This window comes from Procambarus clarkii, chromosome 64, assembly GCF_040958095.1.
Source record: "Procambarus clarkii isolate CNS0578487 chromosome 64, FALCON_Pclarkii_2.0, whole genome shotgun sequence".
Taxonomy (NCBI): Eukaryota; Metazoa; Arthropoda; class Malacostraca; order Decapoda; family Cambaridae; genus Procambarus; species Procambarus clarkii.
In genome coordinates this window covers 7,185,457-7,208,090 of record NC_091213.1, presented here as the reverse complement: position 1 = coordinate 7,208,090, position 22,634 = coordinate 7,185,457, and the positions used below count along the sequence as shown (strand labels likewise).

The window sequence follows — 22,634 nt, the reverse complement described above, 5'->3', positions numbered from 1 at the left end:
ACAATACGTGCTCAAACATATTGGGTGTCTAGACAGACCCCCTCTTCTCTCCACCTTGTAGTACCCGAGACACCTGGGCACCTGCTGTCTGGGCAGGGGGCCCAGACGCCACTCGCTAACTGCTTGTTTAACTTCCGGCCGATGGTTACCTACAAGATTCGCACCATCTCTGATGTCATTCACCCATATATATACATATATATATGGGTGAATGTATATATATTCGGGCATTTCTGCTCGAAACGCTTTGTGTAATAGTGGCTTTAGGCATTGTATGTACTAGCTCTATCTATAAATCGATCAATTTTTGTAAAATCTCTTGTATGTATGTACCTTACCTGAATAAACATTTATTTATTTATTTATTTATTATATATATACAGCTTGCCGGTGTCCAGTCATCAGAATACACTTCGTACTCTCAGCTGTAACATCTACTCTCACCTCCCGGAGACAGTAGACACATACAGCTCTTGTGTAAAGTCATTTGCACCCCTTTTTTTGATTAACATAACTCACCGTATTTATATTTCTTTTTGATCTTGTGTAAAACCAAGTGTTTAGGGGGATTTTGTTTTTCATTAATTATTACTTATTATTCTGTGTTATTAAAGTAATTTATGTTATGATAAATGTTTAAAGTTCTTTTTATTTTCTTTGGTTTTCACCATCAGCTCTCACAGTGTAGAGGACACGAGCAGTTTTATTTTCTTTGTCTTACTTTTTTTTTTTTTTATTGCTGTGCGACTGGCACAACACCAGCCAGAATAGCCACTACTCTATTTCAGATTCTTGTCACATTTAGTTATGAGTTTTAAGTTAATACATACAATAAAACAAAATCTGTTTTTCTTGATATTAGACAATCTATTGCATGGCATCTAAAAGGCTTTATAAACCACACCTTAAGAGATAGTGCAGTGGAAGCTGGGGTGATGGGAAGTATCGTGGTGTCAACTGTTGATGTGTTTAGGCCTTGAAGGTAGCGCAGAGTAGTTACTCTTCGTCCACTCTGGCCTCCACCAACCACAAGAACTCCTTTTGTAGCTCGTCCACATATATCTAACAAGTAGTCTAATCTGTTGGAAAGAGTTATTAGCATTACAAAATTTTTGGATGGTAGGTTGGAGCTTTGCTGTAAAATGTTCAGACATAATATTATACTCAATAAAATATTGTTAAGTGAAGCACAGGCTCCTCTATCCAGTAAAATCCCTAGGTTTCCTGTTATCATTCTTTACTTTCTCTTCACATCACTTTTTGCATGAGAGCAAAGCTCAGGTTCCCACAAACACTTGACCAACCGATAAGTTGCCCAGGGGCGCTCCAGCACCAGACAGCAATGCCTCGATAGGCAAAGTAGAGATGTAGAAGGCAGGGAAAGAAATGCCGCCCGAGAGTCCTAAATAAGGCCCAACCAGGTTCGAATCTGGGATGAAACTAACTGGAACTTCCAATGGTTTACTAGGAACCTGAATCTGGCAAGCCAAGAAAGACGCAGATCCTTGGCTAGCTAACATGCAGACCGACTGGGAGTCCAAATCAAGCAGTCGTTGAGATAGGCCAGAATCTAAACCAAAGCTTCATTCCCTGTTCAACATTGTGCATCATCACTTTACCTCAGGTTTGGCTGGTTTTATAGGCAAATTCCTTGATTATGTCCCTAAACCTCAAAACGTATACTGGCCCATTACTATTTATGCAAGGTTCTGATATTGGTTATGGTTTTTAGTGGGGCATCATGGTTCTGTCCTTTTCCCTTGAATCTGGTTCCATAGATCTTTACCAGGTTAGCACAGGTAGCTGTGACCTGGCTAATTCAGTTGGGGGTTCAGGTTATATGGCCTATTACGATGACTGGCTGTCTTGAGCTCCAAGTTGGACTGGATGCCATCTAGCCAGGGATCTGGTTCTTCCCTGGCTTGGGCTTCATCCGAGTCTCTCGGTCGGCATATCTTTTCCTGCCTCCTGCAGCTGCTTTGTTGTCTGGTGTTGGATTGCCTCTGGGTGACTCGTCAGTTGGTCAAGCATTTGTGCAGGAGCTTGAACTTTGCCCACATAATATTTCCCCTGGGCAGCTTGGTTCCGGCATTGTACTGTTTCCTCTGGTTCTTTGTTTCTTGCCATCACTAGGACTGTCAGGTATATTTGGACTTCAGTTTCATAGTGCCACCTTCCCTCACTGATTGACGTGTTTGCAGACACCTCTGCTACAAGTTGGTTTGACCAGCACGCACCAGACTTTTTCCCACCGAGGTCAGTGGTCAGGCCCACTCCATTTGGCGCACAATATGGTATTTGAGTTTGCGGTGGTGTGATAAGACCTGTAGTACATATGTCTTCCTCCAAGCCTCATCATTTAGCTCCATTCAAATTGATTCCAGTGGTTCAATCTTTGAGTCACAAAGAGTCGTTTTGATTTATCTTTGGAGCTGGACTTTTTGGGTAACTCTGCTTCTGGCTTCTTTAGGGTTTAATTTTGCGAATTGCTCATGTATGGAGTTATGTGTCCAACTTTCTTACAAATGGCTTTTCTCGTTTCGTCCCATTTTCATGGCATGAACCATCAAGGATGCACCTTTCCACTGGCTCTGTATAATGTTTAATAGCACCAAGGTGGACTTTCAGGTTCTTTTTGGCTTAGAACCAGTGGCTTCCCTTCTATGTCGCACCATTTCTTGAATATGAAGCTTTTGCAGTAGATGCCATTCAGCTGGACTAGTTGAGAATAAAGTTACCTGATTGATGCCTGCTTGATGGGGTTCTGGGAGTTGTTCTACTCCCCAAGCCCAGCCCAAGGCCAGGCTTGACTTGCGAGAGCTTGGTCCACCAGACTGTTGCTTGGAGCGGCCTGCAGGCCCACATACCCACCACAGCTCGGTTGGTCCGGTACTTTTTTTTTAGAAAAAATCTAGTTTTCTCTTGAAGATGTCCACGGTTATTCCGGCAATATTTCTTATATTTGCTGGGAGGACGTTGAACAACTGCAGACCTCTGATGTTTATACAGCGTTCTCTGATTGTGCCCATGGCACCTGTGCTCTTCACTGGTGGAAAGAAGGAGAAGGAAAAAATAGAAGAAGCAGTAAAGGAAGTCAAACACTGCAGCAACCAAGATAAAACAAACATTAGGCTAGAAGTGAGGAAAGAATTGGCATCTAACCCGAAGTTGGTGCAAAACACAGTTGATCGGAGTAAGTCCCTGATCATTTTTGGCTGCAAAGAAAAGGCGATAACATCTAGGTCAGAAAGAGCTGTAGAAGAAGCTAAAGTAGTAGATAAAATTGTTGGCCTCGTGGAAGGTCTTACAAACAGAGAGAATGTGTGCGACTACAGGAGAATAGGCAGGTACGTAAAAGGGAAAGATCGACCTTTGAGGATCACCCTAAACGGTGCCAAACAGATGGAAGAAGTACTAAGGAATGCTAGAAAATTGCAAAGGGATGAGGATGGGAAAGGGTGGTCGTTAAGACGAGATCTTTCAAAAGAAGACAGAGAGAAGCTGAAACTGAACCTCGCCGAGGCAAAACATTTAAATGAGAGCAGGAATGAAGAAGAAATAAATTCTTTTTTCTACAAAGTGATAGGGGTAGGCAAACCAGTAAAGTGGTACATAAAGGCAAACCAACAAAATCAATAGAGAGAGGGGGAGTGAAGAATAAGGAGAGGGGGAACAAGTTCCTGAAGATTGCATACACCAACATAGATGGAGTGAGATCGAAGATACTGGAGTTAAGTGATGTAATACAGCTGCAGACACCAGACATTGTTGCACTCACGGAGACAAAACTTGAAGATGTAATTTTAAATGAGGTCATATTCCCAAGGGGCTACTCAATTTGGAGACGGGACAGAAAAATTAGGAAAGGCGGTGGCGTTGCTGTGCTGGTAAAAGAACACCTAAAGGTGAAGGAAATAATGATTGCCAATCCACAAGAAGTTGACATAATAGCACTAGAGATCTGCTATGAGGATGATAAACTAATGATGATAAATGCATATAGTCCACCGCCAAGCAGCACATGGTCAAAGGAGGAGCTAGATAGTAAACGTGAAGGTCTTATAACAATAATGAGAGAGATTATAGTGGGAGCGGATAACGATAGATCACGACTGTTGATAGTCGGTGACTTCAACTTGAAATCCATAGACTGGGAAGCATATGAAGCTAAAACAGAAGATTTTTGGACCTGTAAATTTGTAGACCTCATCCTGGAAACATTCTTGTATCAACATGTTAAACAAGCTACGAGGATGAGGGAAGGGGACGTTCCCTCCATGCTAGATTTGATATTTACCAGGAAGGAGGAAGAGATATTTGACATTCAGTACCTTCCTCCCTTGGGTAAAAGTGACCATGTCTTTTTGGGAATAAAGTATGCAATGCGTTATAAGCTGGAAGAAAATAAGGAGGTTGAAGCAGTTGAAAAACCAGACTTCAGGAGAGGACATTATGGTGACCTTAGAAATTTTTTTAGTGAGTATAATTGGACAGACTTGATGCTAGGCAAGGAAGTGAATGAGATGTATGGCAAGTTTTGTGAAATATATGATAAAGGCACAAAAAAATTTATACCAAAACAGAGATGCAGAACTAGGAAACAGGATTGGTTCAATAGAAATTGCGAGAGGGCTAGAGACCGAAAGACACAAAAATGGAATCAATACAGGAAGAGGCCGAACCCCCAAACATACCAGCGATACAAAGATGCGAGAAACAACTACACGGCAGTGAGGAGAGAGGCAGAAAGAAATTTTGAAAAAGGGATTGCGGACAAATGTAAAACAGAACCAGGTCTATTCTATAAATTCATAAACAACAAATTGCAGGTAAAGGATAATATTCAGAGGTTGAAAATGGGAAATAGATTCACGGAAGATGAAAAGGAAATGTGTGAAACACTAAACGAAAAGTTCCAAAGTGTGTTTGTACAAAATGAAATCTTTAGGGAACCAGATACAATAAGAATTCCAGAGAACAACATTGAACACATTGAGGTGTCTAGAGACGAAGTGGAAAAAATGCTCAAGGAGCTCGGTAAGAACAAAGCAGCTGGCCCAGATGGCGTTTCACCATGGGTTCTGAGAGAATGTGCATCTGAGCTCAGCATTCCACTTCACCTGATCTTTCAGGCATCCCTGTGTACAGGAATCGTAGCAGACGGGTGGAAACAGGCTAACATAGTTCCAATCTACAAAAGTGGCAGCAGGGAAGACCCCCTCAATTATAGACCTGTATCATTGACAAGTGTAATAGTGAAAGTATTGGAAAAACTAATCAAAACTAAATGGGTAGAACACCTAGAGAGAAATGATATAATATCAGACAGACAGTATGGTTTTCGATCTGGAAGATCCTGTGTATCGAATTTACTCAGTTTCTATGATCGAGCCACAGAGATATTACAGGAAAGAGATGGTTGGGTTGACTGCATCTATCTGGACCTAAAAAAGGCTTTCGACAGAGTTCCACATAAGAGGTTGTTCTGGAAACTGGAAAATATTGGAGGGGTGACAGGTAAGCTTCTATCATGGATGAAAAATTTTCTGACTGATAGAAAAATGAGGGCAGTAATCAGAGGCAATGTATCGGAATGGAGAAATGTCACAAGTGGAGTACCACAGGGTTCAGTTCTTGCACCAGTGATGTTTATTGTGTACATAAATGATCTACCAGTTGGTATACAGAATTATATGAACATGTTTGCTGATGATGCTAAGATAATAGGAAGGATAAGGAATTTAGATGACTGTCATGCCCTTCAAGAAGACCTGGACAAAATAAGTATATGGAGCACCACTTGGCAAATGGAATTTAATGTTAATAAATGTCATGTTATGGAATGTGGAATAGGAGAACATAGACCCCACACAACCTATATATTATGTGAGAAATCTTTAAAGAATTCTGATAAAGAAAGAGATCTAGGAGTGGCTCTAGATAGAAAACTATCACCTGAGGACCACATAAAGAATATTGTGCAAGGAGCCTATGCTATGCTTTCTAACTTCAGAATTGCATTTAAATACATGGATGGCGATATTCTAAAGAAATTGTTCATGACTTTTGTTAGGCCAAAGCTAGAATATGCAGCTGTTGTGTGGTGCCCATATCTTAAGAAGCACATCAACAAACTGGAAAAGGTGCAAAGACATGCTACTAAGTGGCTCCCAGAACTGAAGGGCAAGAGCTACGAGGAGAGGTTAGAAGCATTAAATATGCCAAAACTAGAAGACAGAAGAAAAAGAGGTGATATGATCACTACATACAAAATAGTAACAGGAATTGATAAAATCGACAGGGAAGACTTCCTGAGACCTGGAATTTCAAGAACAAGAGGTCATAGATTTAAACTAGCTAAACACAGATGCCGAAGAAATATAAGAAAATTCACCTTCGCAAATAGAGTGGTAGACGGTTGGAACAAGTTAAGTGAGAAGGTGGTGGAGGCCAAGACTGTCAGTAGTTTCAAAGCGTTATATGACAAAGAGTGCTGGGAAGACGGGACACCACGAGCGTAGCTCTCATCCTGTAACTACACTTATGTAATTACACTTAGGTAATTACTGGTTCTATTCTGCATTTTCTTCCATATCGTTCACTCCAGTACATTATTATTTTTCTGTATAGATTTGGGACCTGGTCCCTCCAGTATTTTCCATGTGTATATCATTTGGTATCTCTCTGGTCTCCTTTCTACTGAGTACATTTGGAGAGCTTTGAAACGATCCCAATAATTTAGGTGATTTATCGAGTCTATGCATGCCGTATATGTTCTCTGTATTCTCTATTTCAACAATCTCTCCTGCTCTGAAGGGGAAAGTGAGTACCGAGCAGTACTCAAGACGAGACAGCACAAGTGATTTGAAAAGTACAACCATTGTGATGGGATCCCTGGATTTGAAGGTTCTCGTAATCCATCCTATCATTTTTCTGACTGATGCAATATTTGCTTGGTTATGATCCCTAAACATTAGGTCGTCGGACATCATTATTCCCAAATCCTTGACATGCTGTTTTCCTACTATGGGCAGATTTGATTGTGTTTTGTATCCTGTATTATGCTTCAGATCCTCAGTTTTGCCTTACCTGAGTACCTGGAATTTTATCACTGTTAAACATCATGTTATTTTCTTCTGCCCAATCGAAAACTTTGAAAAACTACAAGCAGATATTAACAATGTCTTCAGCAGAGGTAATTTTCATGGTGATTTTTGTGTCATCTGCAAAGGATGACACGAGCTGTGACTTGGATTTTTTTCTATATCTGATATAAAAGAATAATTACAAATGTGACCCCTCCAGATGCCAACAGTCTCATTCTTCACTTAACAGGGAGAATGAAAATTGAGACTGTTGGCACCTGGAGGGGTCTCATTGGTAACTGTTCATTTACCTCAATCCCCAGTTCAGTTTATGCTCTGGGTACTGTCCATGTTGGAGATGGATGTACTTGGGCAAGGTAATCCTTATTAGCCCTTTGGTCAGCACTAGTTTCCAGTTCAAGCCCAGTATCAGAACCTGTGCTAAAAGCTCCACGCTCTGGTTCTTTCAGCAACTTGGTCTGGTGAAGAACTGTGCTGGTTCAACCTTCTCTTCCTATCTACACACGTGGAATGTCTAATGCAGGTTTACCACCATTTATATGTAGTGCAAGTGGCTGATTTGGTCTCCCACCTGTGTCTTTCATTGTGTCAACTGTGTGAAGTTTCATGGTGCTTTTCTTTTCATCTCTGTCTCTTTTAACCGAGTTACTTCTGTGTCTGCTCCAGTGGTTCTTTTCTTCTTGTTCTGGTTGTTTATTGATCAGCACCTCATGCCGAATACTTTTGCCTCTTATCATACAGCTTTGGTGAAACTGCTTTCATTGGTGTTCAGCATCAATAATTCCTCAGTGCTGTCTCTTAATCTGTCTTTTGCTTTCTTTCACCCCCCAGCCAACTAATGCTGCCCCCATGACTGTTCTTGTTCTCTAGATCAGGTATTGGGGTTTCTCTCTTCCCCTCAGTTCACAGATGCCCCCGTTGGTCTGGGATATTTGTCTCAAGGCTTTGTTTTTATTGGCTCCCACCTCCAGTAGTTATGTTGAGGAACTTCATGCCCTCTTCAGAAGGTATGGTTTCTGTTCTTTTGGTCCTGGTAGATATTTTCTTTGCCTGTAGCCATCTCCCTGTTTAGTGAAGAATGAGACTGTTGGCGTCTGGAGGGGGTTACATTGGTAATTGTTCCTCGATTTATCCGGCCTAGTGTGCATTATTTGTCATGTATGATATAGGCTGTTCATTACTTCTTGCACACCACCTGTTCTACTTTGGTGGGTGCACTGTCTTTCGATCCAGTTTCCTTAGTTTCCTGTTCCAGGAGCACATTTGTCCCAAGTTACCTGCAGAGTCATTAAAGCTAGCCAGCCTGATGTCTATCCTTGGGCCAACAATATTTGTATGTACATGGCTTAGGCCGCCATTTTCACTAATGTGTCGTAAGCTGATATTTGAGTTTAGTGGTTTTGGAGATTTAATAAGGCTGGTGGCTAGGTATTTGATAAATGTTCCTGGTCCCATTCAGGCTTATGTTGCCCTGGGCCAAGTTTCCTCACCTGGTGTTTCTTCAACACTGTAGCTGCTACCTCTCCTCCTTGGTAAGACCCTTTTTCATTCCTCTCTATTAGCTTCACAGAACCACCATGGTGCTTTTCCCAGATGCATCTTTTTTAAAGCCCATCAGCAACTGAATGAACATGGGGTGTGGGACACCAGCCTTGCTGATGACTGGTGGCTTGGTGCAGGTGCCGAGGTATTTGTTTCAGACCCAGTTTAGTATGAACATTTTTGTTTCTAGTAATTTTTTACAGTGTCTTTTGGCTAATTAGGTGCTTTGTTTTCTTGAATCAAGTACTGTAGTTTTGCATTGTTCTCATTTCCTTTCTGGGTGCTTTCTTGATGAGGGTTATTGTAACAGTCCCCTACTCTCTTTGCCTTTTTGAGAGGGGGTCAGGTTTTGGCTCTGGTCTCAGGAAGGCCAATAGGACTCCTATGACTAATATGGCTAAGCATTGGGAAGCTGTATCAGCAATATAACTTCAAGAAACCACCAACACTCAGAAAGGGGTGTTTCATTACATTTAACGCTGCTTTTTGGTTTCTCATAGTTATTTTGCCTGTTGAGTATTTTGACCTTTTCGGTAGTGGAATGGCAGGCCATGGTATTGCATACCTATACTGTGTATTACAGGCACTTCAAATCCCTGACTTCCACTAGCATACAAGTTATAAATTCCGAGTTTTTCTATGTGGGGGAGGATTTTGAGTGCTTTCCCTTATTTGTGTGCATTTTGTGCAAGCCAGCCTCCTCTGCTCCCCCTGCACCATCAGTTGCTTGGCCAAGTTGTCTGGTTTCTGTTCATGCAGCTTCCCAGCCTTCCCTGTTGATTCAGGTTGAAAAATGGCCTCGGCTCATGGATACCTCAGGTGCCAGCGGTGGAAGCTTCTGTAGTCTGTTCTTTCTGGGAGTTTTGACAGCAACTTCAGAGCCGACTCATGCTCTTGCAACTCCATTACTTTTGTGGAATGTTTATGGAAGTTACTTTTGAACCTGGGTATAGAGCAGCCACATCAAAGCAGTTTCAATACTTTTTTTAAACAAGAAAAATTCTATGGACACAAATATGCATATATGATATTATGCAAGTATCATAATTATTATATTTTATAAACAAAACTTGCATGCCCGAGAAGCTAAGCAAAAGTATAAATGAAATACAAAATTGAAGTGTCTTGCCTGCATCAGTTTGTTTTACCTGACTGATTCTATAGTAGGAACAAGGATGGTTGAAATTTGAGAAGTTTCTGTGATTTCAGCATGTTTAACAACATCTGTCCATGGGCGCCAGTATGACCGCTGCTTGGCATCAAACATCACATCAAAGACACTACCTTCAGCAGGGTATGGACAACCAATCTGTCCTATAGAACTTGGTGCTGGATGATCTGCATTGTACCCTAAAAAATACATAGATCTGTCAACTGAGAAATTTAATCGAGAAATTTTGTACACGAAAAGCTGTATTTGTTATTGGCAACAAAGAAACACAATGATGCAGCAAATCTATTCTTCATTTAAACACTTCTTTCCATTAAAGATTTTTTTTTACAATGATACTTAGCTGAATGCCTACATGTTATTTTTGAACTGAAGGTGGATATATGTAGAATAGTATTCATAAGACAATTTCCAAAAACCCTGCATTGAATGTAATGAAATACCAATTTCTGAATGAGCCCTGGTGGCTCCCTGAAGCTATCTTGTTAAGATGGGGCCAGATTCATGCAAGCACTTACGAACCTGTACATCACCAAGTGGAAGGCGACAACGGAGCACCGTCAACCATACATCATCGTTACTCATCTAGTTGTGTGACCGGAAAGGAAGACTGGTATGTACCCCTCTCTGGTTAATTAATGAGGTGTTCAGTGCGAGGTAAAATATTATCAAATTCTTGTTCAGGATAGCATATATATTTAAAAAATCTCAAAGTGGCTCATTTTGGGTAGAAGTTAACGCTTACAGGAACTTGTGACACACGCACGCACGCGCATCTTTTCTCAATCTATGGCGGCTTTGTTTCCAATTATTAAACAGTTTATGAGCTCCGAAGCACCAGGAGGTTGCTTACAACAATAACAGCAATTGATTGGGAAGTTTTCATGCTTGTAAACTGTTTAATAAATGTAACCAAAGCCGTCAAAGATTGAGGAAAGATGTACACGTTCGTAAGTATTTGAGTAAGTGCTTGTGTGAATCTGGCCCATGGCTCTCAACTACTAGATTGTATCATCCACAGAGTTTAGTTCAGCTTACAGGGGACCAGAGCCAGAACCTGGCCCCTCTCACAGTGGCACAGGAAGTGTCACTCTAGGCAGTACACTCCACCCTGGTGACTCGGCCTCCAGAGAGAAAACTCCCAAACACACAAGGGAAAAAACACTGTCAGTTCAGAGGCAGCACTTGGAAGCAGCCAGGAAATTAACCCTGAATGCATGCAGTTCCAGATGCAAAATGAGCCAAGATCATACAACAATATGGTAGAAAACACTCATGAAGTAAATACTAAAACTGGAACAATAAACATGAAAATGGGGCCCGCCCCCCCACACAACAAAACCCAAGGATGGATGACACTTAGCATAGAAGTAGAGGGACCTACACGACCGAGTGGTGACCCAGGAGCACTAAAGCGGATGACCTAAGCTAAGCACATCAGCAACCTTGGTAGGGTTAGGGGAAGGTTGGGACTCTGGTTACCCTTGTGGAAGTAGTTTAGTACCTAGTTCAAGCTAGTGTCAAGAGATTCAATCATTTGTATACATTGGAGAGTTTGTTTGCCAATTTTTGAGGCTTCGGTTCCTTTGTATTTGGCAGTGGTCTGTAATGCTTTGTTGACTTGCTGGATGCTTTCTTAGTGAGGTGGCAGAATTTTACTCACTCTCTGCACTTCTGAAGGGATAAGTGATATTATATTCTGGCTCTGGTGTCCAATAGGCCAAATAGACTGATTGAAGTGACCTAGTAGCTGGGAGCAAGCTCAGCAAGACATCCTCAGACAGCTAAAGGGGTCTTCCCCAGAAAACCAGGCTTTAAATGTAATGAAACAACCTCAGAAGCTCTCCTGAATTATCTCAAAAGAGTGCCTCATTAGAGGCACTATTACCAGGCATTTCTGAAGAAATTTTTAAGATAAACACAGCTAGACTTTACCCATGAGAGAAGATGGTATTGGAAGAGGAGGGGCCCATGGTAGAATATTATCAACAGCTCACCAAATGCATAAGCACAAGCACAACTTAACCAAGTGATATCCAAACATGGGCAGACCCTCTTTAACTGCTGGGAGGCCCAGCTATTAATAGCCAACAACCCAGCTATGCACAAGAAAAACAATTCAAATTTTTTCACTTCTAATACTGTATTGTTAAAATGCATTTCCTGATCACAGAGGAGAAAAAAATCAAATGTGACATATTTTGGCCATGATAGGGTGAGGAAGTCTTGCAAGATACAGTCGCTGAAAGAATACACGTTCAGGCCAGTCGCCTCCAGCCAAGCCGTGTAGCAGGACTTGCCACAAAGATATCATTACCTAATTATTTCAATGTCACTGACTGGTTTATCTCTGTTCTTTTTTACAGTAATATTATTCAATAGTGTGTTATTTGAGTAATTTATATAGATAAATGTGTGGAATGTTGCTATATTAATAAACCAGCGTTGAATGTAATGAAACCCCATTTTCTGGGCGAGACCTGGAGGCTCCCCGGAGCTTTCCAGGCTGATATGCTAATATCAGACTTTGCCATCAGTCATGTGAATGGAGTTCTGAGGCCTACCGGGGCCCACAAGCCAGAACCTGGCACCCTCAGAAGAGGCACGAGGAGCAAAGCCTATAGAAACCCCTGGGTGGCTGAAAGCATTCTATGTTTGCCATCGACCGGGTCAGGCACCCAGAAAGGTAAGCGTCCCAAAACAAACCCCTATTATGGTGAAAATTTTGACGAAAAGCCGAACAAGTGGATAGGACTCCCCAAACAGAAACAGGCAAAGGAGTAAGAAGTCACAAGCTGTCTGAGCAGCTCCCCCTTCCCCGGTAGGGGGAAGGGGAAGACCCAGACCCCTGCACCGGCAATCCACCTCTCAGTTCTGAGGCTGGACATCAAAACATGCAAAAAAACTACTGACCGGGGGGAGGGAGGGATGCTGGGAAGCCTCTGGGTCTCGCCCAGAAAATGACGTTTCATTACTGTACATTCAACGCTGGTTTTCTGGGGGAAGCCCCGTTGGCTCCCCGGAGCTACTTATTCAAAGATGAAAACAAGAGGGACCTAACCCGGGAGGCAGAAAACGCACACCCCCAAGGTGAAGCGGAGACAAAAAACTGCAACTGCTAACCCAAGACATCACAGGCCCGACAAGGCCCAAGAACAACAACAAAGGAACGCAGAGCCAACCAATGAACTATGTGGGCACAGGGACAGACAGCAGGCCAGCAGGGCCGAAGCACCCCGCGGACGACCCGAGAGAACCACACCCTGGAACAGGGAAGAGGGGAACATGAAACAATCCAAAGCGCGACCCTGGTCATGGCAATCGTGGCACGCCAAGCACGGTGCAGTGCCGCAACCGAACACAAAACACGATGCCCCCCCGGCCAGACCAACCAAGCATCAAACAACCCAAGGACCCCTCCAGAAAGCAGCTATGCCAGTCTTTGGCAGAAAAAAAGGAGATGACCGCAAGCGAACAAACCTATCAAGAGAACCAAAAGAGCCGAAACCCAGGCACCAGAGGAGGGCATGAAGCACTCCAAACCGACCCCCGGAGGCCAACGCCAACAAGAAAAGAGCCTCGGAAAACAACTCGGAACTGAAGGGGACACCACAAACCAAGGAGAAGAGAAAAGAGCATGAACTCCAAGAACCAGGACAGCTCAAGCAGCACAAGAGCAGACAGGAGGTGAACCACACCAGAGACAGCTTGCGAAGTGGTGCCGAGACAACTTCCAAAACCAAAGCAACCCGGAGTGGCTTCACCAGCGCCGCACGAGACAAGGCGACAGCATGTGGCAAGATGACGGCCCTAAACCTTCACAAGAGAAGGACCAGACCACGCCAAGAAAACAGCAAACCGATGAAGGGACAAAAAGAAAAAGGAAGGACCCCCAAAGAAAATCCCACACCGCCATCAAGACGAAGTACGCAGGTGGGACACCATCAACGAAGCCACTTGACCACCAACAGATGGTGAGATACTCGAGGCAGAACCGAACCAGCCCCGCCATGGACCGATCGAGCATAGGAAGAGGTGGAGCCGCGGCAGCGTGCGTCCACCGAGCAAGCAGAGCCGGAACTCAAGCCAACATGGAATGAGAAGGAACATCTGCTGTACAGAAAACTTCCCAATGCCAGCGAGCTTCCCAGGAAATCGGAGGCACTGTGGTTCCAATGCGAGACTCGTGAAGTGACACTGCAAGATCCAGAAAATGCCAACTGGCAGAGTAAGCCAGGAAACCAGGAACCCAAATCTGGCAAGCCAGGAAAGCAGGAACCCAAACCTGGCAAGCCAGGAAAGAACCAAACATAGGGGGAGGTGCAAAAGCAGGGAACTGAACATGGACAAAGTCCAACCTAGCCCCTCTACTCAGAGAGAGCCCCAGGAACATCAGAGACCCAAGACTGTTCAACACACTTCCACGACACATAAGGGGCAAAACAGGCCGACCCCTCACAGTGACCAAGAGAGAACTGGATCAACACCTCCAAAAGTTACCTGATCAACCAGGCTGTAAGTAATACATCAAGCTGTGCACAGCCGTGTCAAACAGCCAGGGCGACCAGTCCAGCAACGAGGAGGCTTGGTCGACGACCGGGCCGCAGGGATGCTAAGCCCTGGAAACACTGCAAGGTAACTGCACGGTAGCAGTAAGAGAGCCAAGAAGCACATACTAAACCACACAACAATGTGTAACGAGAGGGGCGAGGTAACATCAGAACTATTACATCCCCTGACAGTTAGCACAACACAAACAAGCATAAACTAACTTGTACAGGGCTTCTCACAGACATCAAGTAAACTAACTTGTACAGGGCTTCTCACAGACGTCAAGTAAACTAACTTGTACAGGGCTTCTCACAGACGTCAAGTAAACTAACTTGTACAGGGCTTCTCACAGACATCAAGTAAACTAACTTGTACAGGGCTTCTCACAGACGTCAAGTAAACTAACTTGTACAGGGCTTCTCACAGACGTCAAGTAAACTAACTTGTACAGGGCTTCTCACAGACGTCAAGTAAACTAACTTGTACAGGGCTTCTCACAGACATCAAGCCCTGATGAGTAACTGACAAACAAAACAATCCAGCTATCCCCTCACATATTACCCCGCAGGTCAATCGACCTGAAGCAGATACAGAACAAGCCATACGGACTAGAAAAACAGCCCCAGCACCAGCAGCGAGGGACACAAGCTTAGAAGGAAGATGAGGAATGAGGAAGACACAAGGTACAGTGCTGAAACAACCACTGGTGCCCGAGCACACGACCGCTGCCTATAGCATCAACCTCAGAACTGAGAGGTAGATTGCCGGCATAGGGGTCTGGGGCTTCCCCTTTCCCCTACCGGGGAAGGGAGAGCTGCACAGACAGCTGCAGACGACGTGTGATGTCATACTTGTTTGCCCGTTTCTATTAGGGAAGTTCTATCCACTTGTTCGGCTTTTCGTCGCAATTTTCACCAGCATAGTGGGTTTGTTTTGGGACGCCTACCTATCTGGGGTGCCTGACCCAGTCTATGGCAGACATAGAATGCTTCCAACCACATGGGGGTTTCTATAGCCCATTGTTCCTCGTGCCTCTTCTAAGGGGACCAGGTTCTAGCTCGTGGTCCCCGGTAGGCTCACAGAACTCCATACGAATGACTGATGCCAAAGTCTGACATTAGCATATCAGCCTGGAAAGATCCGGGGAGCCAACGGGGCTCCCCCCAGAAAATACCTGTATGGTGCTCCTATTAAGCGACACATTAAATTCTTAGATCAAACAATGTTTTTTCTTTTTATTACACTATATGATATATATATCATAATATATATAACTATCTTCATTTTTATTCTCTATAATGAACCACTAAGCTGGTATGGTGTGTCCAAACAGCATAGCCTACCACACACCAATCAGCCAATAACGTTACCTCAGTAAGACGCCTCCCAAAATGCTACGTACATCGCTAATTCTCAATACAATGCTGCTATTATCATAATCATGATCACTAAGTCCTGTAAGTGAATAATTTACCACAAGTTTATTTTGTAAGGGAACATGAGCAGTCGTTTCATGATGCTTAGATGGACCAAACAATGGGAGAGTGCTGTGGCTACCTGTCAAGTGCTGTGAACATCAAGAACAGCATTGTGTTCACTAATAACTGAACATTGAACACAGTTTTTATCAGTCAAGCTCTTCTCTAATACTATCATCGCTAAATAATAGCAGTTACATTTATCTTTTATTTATTTGGACATCATTTTTAAGCAATGCTGTAGTCACAAGCTGAACAGCCATACTGTTAGATCATGCATGTGCCAGCCTTGGTTGCTCACTCAGTACAGTACTGAGGCTTTCACACCCACAAATGGTGCCTACAATTAAAACAAAAATGTTATAAGTTTACTGGAGCTCTGAGGAAGCCGATGTGAGCCCCGTGTAGCCGTGGAACTTTTAAATCTTGTACAATAATCTACAACATATATATACTGTATGATATGCACCTTCCAGTCAGTCAGGCCAAGATCATATGTATACCATATATGCTGGCATATGAGTCAATATTTGAAGCCTAAAACACTCTCGCCAAAACCTGGGGTTGACTTGTCCGCCAAATACAGAATGTGAACCTTTACGACTGAGAGATAAATAAGTGAAATACATTATCAATGCCGGGCCTAACACTCATTGTGCACCACTTGCCATAAATCTCACAGCCCATCACAATTATTGAAACTCAGTGACACTCACTTTTAATAATGGATTTCATTACGAAGAAATCAATTTAAAAACAATTAGGAGAGTTTTTATGCATCAATTAGAAATAATGAAAAAGGCAAAAGCTAAACCACCACAAGTGCCCCCCTTTGATGGAAATACCTTTTATATACTGTATACTGTACATGTCCAAACTGTAATAATGTATATAATTATACCTAATGAGATCTTACAAATTGTCTACCAACATACCCATTGCAAGTTTTCTAAAGAAATTACTGAAAACATCTTTAGTTTCTGAGCTCAAACCACCAGCTAGAGACCAGATGAGTGAGAAGAGGAAGGCTGCTGTGGTCCAGATGGGGCCCACCTTAGCACTGTCCTTCATTGAGATAGACGAGTCTTGCAAGACATCCTGTATCAGTGTTGCAGTAAGCGGAAATACAGACCTGAAGAAAATGTGATAATGCATTCATACTCTTAGCAAACACATTACCTTTAAACATGAGGTACATTAATTGTTTCACTTTATAAAAAAAAAATAATTCTGTAGTAAAGCATAATGGATCTAACTCAGAAGTATACTTGAAGCATTTTGCACTCATGGCAGATCCACTTATACAGTCACTGCCCCCACATCCCCGACCCTAATACAGTACTGTAATTTATATTTTTGTCACATCTCAAAATATATACCAACTTGCATACTATTGCAGAAAAAAATTATGTCTCAATTTTTCTCATATTATTCTAATTTCCAGTTATCTGGACATCCAAAGATATGAATTCATGAAGAAAATTGAGGTCACACTGTAATAGTGTGTACTGTACAGTACAATATTGAATTTTACCACTTTTTGCCTACCTGATGAGTGAAAGCTCGGTGATTGGCAACAAGAAATAACAGTGTTCCAGTAAGAATGCCAGGGATGGTGGGATGAGCCAATTGGCTAGATCTTTAAGGAGAGGGGAGTACTCTTCCCACCACGTGTCATGAGCATGAACATGAAGCCAGGTGTGTAGCAGGGCAGTCCAGTTTACAGTGCCATCGCCCACAAATACCATACCACACCGAGACACACTGGCTGGAGAAGCCTGTAAATTACCAAAATAATCACAGCTGGACAAATTTAACAGTGTATTCCTCAATTAATAAATGATTGTTTTCCAACGTTTAGTTATCTCGAAGCTAATACATACTATTATTAAGTTAGACAATGAGAGATTACACAGGTTTAGGCTAGTTATATTTCTAGTAGTTAATTAATCTCACTGGCTGGGAGCACTGCATGAAATATTACTACAGTGTATGCAAAAGAAATGTGATATGGTTTGCCCTCCCCCCCCCTAACCTCCAAACATATTTGGCTTTCTGGAGGTCATAGTTTTGAGCATACAGTATCAGGTTGCTCCAGATTCCATGTTGCAGCTCTTAGCATTGGCAGCAAGTGACACACAAAATAAATCTGCTATATATTGCACACATACATACATGTATATACCTTTTCATGTTAATTCAAGGATGGATTAAAATTCTCCACTGTCTCGCTAAGTCTACCTGGTGCCTGATCGGGCATTTTGAGAAGCTCCTCACTGCACAGATGAGGTCTTACTGGACCAGACTAGTTCAAACAGTACTCGATATAAAAATAATAATTCATTGTGTTGGGGAAAGGAAGCCAGAGTGCATTCATATGCGTTAGGCTTTTATCGAGGTCCCTTCCTCCGAGGATGAGTTACTGACCCCGCCCAGGATGCAATTCCACAACAAGCTCACTAACTCCTGACTACCTACTCACTGCTAAGTGAACAGAGGCATTAGATGAAATAAATGTGCGAAACATTTTTTGTCCTGCCCAGGATTCGAACCCGGAATTCTCGACTATGGGTCGAGAACGAACCCGACTGTACTACCGGGACCCTAATTTTCAGGGTCCTGGTAAAATATCTTATTTTAAGGTGTGGGAACCATATTCTAATTTAGGTTTGACATAAACTGACACTGAAAATCTACAGGTTGAAGCCACATTTACTTTCTAGAACAAGAAGTAACTTCAAACCTGTGACAAATCCAAGACTTCAAAGATGATAGCCATATCATTAGGAACAGGAAGAGTTTCACCAGATGGCAAACAAAGCTTGCGGGAATCATCGAGTGCAGTGTTCAGGTTTTCTACCCAAGAAGCATCAGCGGGACCATCCAGCAGCAGCCAGCATCGTTGTAACCTTCCATGCCTGTCATAAGTCAAGAAAAATGTTTCAGGAAAAATATCTTTCAAGCTTAAAAAATAAAGACTCATTAAAGAAATGGAAAACTCCATAATTTCAGGTGTAAAAGTTTGAAAACTACCACAGCAAACTTCTTCATATAGAAATACTAGAAGGGGTATTGGGCTGTGTCCAAATGTCCTATCCCCTTCTCCACATCCTCTCCCATCCCCATCAATCATCTCTCTCTTTCCCTATTCCCCCTCTCAAAATTTTTTCCCCTCAAGATCTCCCTCTCCTCTCTTGCCTCCCCTTCCCTTCCCTGTTTCCCACATTTCACCCCAATTTCCCCCAACATCCACCCTCACTCCATCTCACACCTATCTCCCAATTTTCCCCTCTCTTGCCTCTTCACCTGTCTCCCCTTCTCACCTTCATTCTCTTTAAACATCACCCCTCTCTTCACCTTACTCCAAACATCTCCTATCTCTGACCACATCTCTAAGATGTCTATAATTCTTGTTAGGATATCTGCCAGCAAGAAAAGTCTGCCTATTCAAGACAGAAGAGGTATCATAACATTGACGAAAATGCAAAATTCGTTTAGTAACATTATCATGGCTGAGGTGTGAAAAATTCAACTGAGGAATGTTGCACTGGCACTTACAATACTTTAGAAATAAATTAGTAAAGATTTTAGACCACCTCCTCAGGAGAAAGTTCTGGTAGGAAATAAGAGAGATGTTCAAGTTTTCAAGTCTAATTCAAGTTTTCAAGATTCAAGTTTTAATGAGTCTAATGATCAGGTAGTTTACAGAGATAAATCTGCTCTTAAGATAAGTGCTATACAAAATAAAGTTATTTTATATTATTGCCAAAGAAAAAAACAGCTTTGAATGTAATGAAACACTATTTTCTGGGTAAGCCCGGAAGGCTCCCTGGAGCTTATCAGGCTAATGTACTTCATATTAGACCGGACATCAGCTATGGAGTTCAGACCTACCAGGGACCAGCGCCAGAACCTGGCCTCTTCAGAGAGATTTCTGGGAGCAATGGCCCTGGAAAACCCCTTTGTCATTGGGGGTTTTCCTTATCTGCCATCAACCGGGGTTAGGCACCCAGAAATGTAGGCATAACAAAACAAAACAAACCCCACATGGTAAGAAACAAAAACAAAAAAACGAACAGAGATGTAGAAAATTCCTACAATCCCAAAGAAACAAGCAAATAAGCAAACATCACACTTTACTGCCGCGCTGCTCGTCCGCGGAGCACTCCCCTCCCCGAGAAGGGGAGGAGGGACCCCAAAGCTCACCATGCCGGATGCCTAGCACCAGTTCGGAAGGCAAGCTTCAACCAACACGACAAAACCACCGACCAGTGGGAGGGAAGGTTGCCTGGGAGCCTCTGGGGCTCACCCAAAAATGGCACTTCATTACAATCAATGTTGGTTTTCTGTGGAGAGCCCCTACGGATCCCTGGAGCTACATACAAAAAGACAAGGAAAAAAGGGACTTACCCGGGAGGCGGGCGCCATAAACTCTTAAACGCGAAGTCAAGACAACTGACTGCAACCTGTGACCCAAAGCAACACAAGAACGCCCAGGTGCAGGCACGTTCACCAAATAACGGGCAGCCAGGACCCTGTTCGATCTCCAAAATTCACGCGCCCGAATATGAGCCCAAGGCATGTTACCGAACACGGCAGCCAAAGCTGCAGACTCCTGAACGTCATGGGTGTGAGGATAGACCGCAGGCAGGATAGACTTAACCATGTGGACAACCTGGGAGACCCGAGCCCTGGAACAGGAAACGAGGGAAACCGGATCAACCCAAAACGCATCCCCAGCCACCCCAGCAGAGGCGGGCAGGTAACAGTGAAGAGCCGCAACTGGACAAAACACATGATGCACCCCCGGCCGAACCAACCAAGCATCAATGACCCAAGGGACCCTCCGGAAAGCAGCCGTCTCGTTCTTCGCCAGAAAAGACGGAGAAGGCTGCATGCAAACGTACAATCCTACCCCCCAGGACCAAAAGAGCAGAAACCCCTGCTCCGGAGGAGAGCACGAAGCTCCCCTACCCGACCCCCAGAGGCCAATGCCAACAAAAACCGGGCCTTGGAAAAGCAATCTTGGACTGAAGGGGCCACCACAAACCGAGGAGAGGAAAGATAAGGGAGCACCCTTTCCAAGGACCAGGACGGCTCAGGCAGTGCATGAGTAGGTCGGAGGTGAAACATAGCACGAGAAAGCTTACGGAACAAGGCGGATGTGACGTCCACACCGAACGCAAGCTGGAGCGACTTCGCCAGCGCTGCACGATACGATGCGACAGTATTCGGCATCAAATGACCGTTCTGAAAAAGCCAAGAAAGAAAGGACTAGATAACCTGATCCGAAGGAGAAGACAACTTACGAAGAGCAAGAAAATGGTGAAAAAAATGCCAGGAAACTTCATACTGTCGCCGAGACAAAGCTCTCAGGTGGGACAACAGCAACGAAGCCACCTGATCACAATAGAAATGGTGATACATCCATGTCAAAAAGACCAGACGCGAAGAGCAGAGGAGAAGGTCAAACAAAACCCCGTACAGAACCGGTCTAACCTGCTGAAAAAGGAGGAGCCGCGGGAAACGTCCCGGGTTCGGACACCGGGCAAACAGCACCGGAAACCAAGGCATTGAGGACATTATCAGGTGAGGACATTTCCGGCCATCGAGGGGCCACAAGGACTACTCTCCCTGGGAAGGTCTCTAACTGAGCCAGAACCCGAAGCAACAGCTGGACGGGGAAAGAGGTACAGGTAACCCCACCTCGACCAATTTTGCCGAAAGGCATCCACCGCGAACGTCACTGACTGGGAGACGCCGAGACCACACCGACGCGAAAAGGTCTACGTCCGGGAGTCAGTACGTATGACAGATCCAATGAAACGAGTCGTCGTCGACTGTCCATTCCGTGGACAGGAGAGTGAAGCGAGACAGGCAGTCTGCCAGGACATTGGACATTCCCCAGATATGAACTGCATGGAGAGCCAAACCCCAAGAATCCAGCAGACGAACCACTCGAAGGGACCAATCCCAAAGAGGCAAGGACCGAAGAGAACCCCTGCAGTTCAGGCAATGAACTACCAAAGAACAGTCCGAATGGAGCTGTATGGTTGAACCCCAAACAACCCGAACCCTCCGAAGCTCAAACCAGACTGCCGTGAACTCCCTAAACGTGCTGCGAGCCCGATGGAAGGATGGATCCCACCGTCCCTTGCTGGCCTGGAGAGCACTGGTCACAAAGCCCCAGCCGAGAGACGACGCGTCCGTGAACATATCGAGAGAAGGCTCAGGAAGGTGCCAAGGCACCAAACCCCGAAAACCCCGAAGAGGAAGTCGGCGATGCAGCAACTGAAACAAGGCTCCCGGAGGATGAACCCAACGATAACGAGAGAGGTGGAAATGGCGTCCTAGAAGGAACCAAAACAGATGTCGAAGCCAAACCCGACCTGGTGGGTAGACCAGCATGGTGAAGTTCAGACTCCCGTATAACTGCTTGAGCAACCGTCAAGTGACCCGAGATCAACTCAGAAACAGCCTACGGCGGGACCGCAGCAACGCCTCTGGAGGGAGAGACAAGGAAGCGGTTCGAGAATCCCAAACAAGACCCGGCCAAGTCCAAACCTGGAACGGAACCAGATGGGACTTCCTCCAGTTCACCAGGAACCCGAACCTGGTGAACAGGGAAAGAACCACATCCCTGACAATCAGACAAGCAGACCGACTGGGAGCCAACATCAGCCAGTCGTCTAGGTAGGCTATAATCCGAATCCCTAGCAAACGCAGATAGGTCACCACAACCCGGGTAAGATGTATGAAAACGCGAGGCGCCAGATTCAAGCCAAA

General features: G+C 44.0%; 1 protein-coding gene across 2 annotated transcripts in view; it reads right to left on the bottom strand.

The window, feature by feature from the left end:
• Positions 1-22,634, bottom strand: part of LOC123768912 (dynein axonemal heavy chain 7) — a 339,155-nt gene that overhangs the window by 162,030 nt on the left and 154,491 nt on the right. For both annotated transcript variants that reach the window (XM_069309142.1, XM_069309143.1), the window contains 5 exons: positions 18,592-18,766; positions 17,397-17,626; positions 16,784-16,980; positions 9,797-9,998; positions 905-1,079 (listed from right to left, as the gene is read on the bottom strand). In XM_069309142.1, the coding sequence (XP_069165243.1) occupies positions 905-1,079; positions 9,797-9,998; positions 16,784-16,980; positions 17,397-17,626; positions 18,592-18,766 (979 nt within the window). The remainder of the gene's footprint in view (positions 1-904; positions 1,080-9,796; positions 9,999-16,783; positions 16,981-17,396; positions 17,627-18,591; positions 18,767-22,634) is intronic.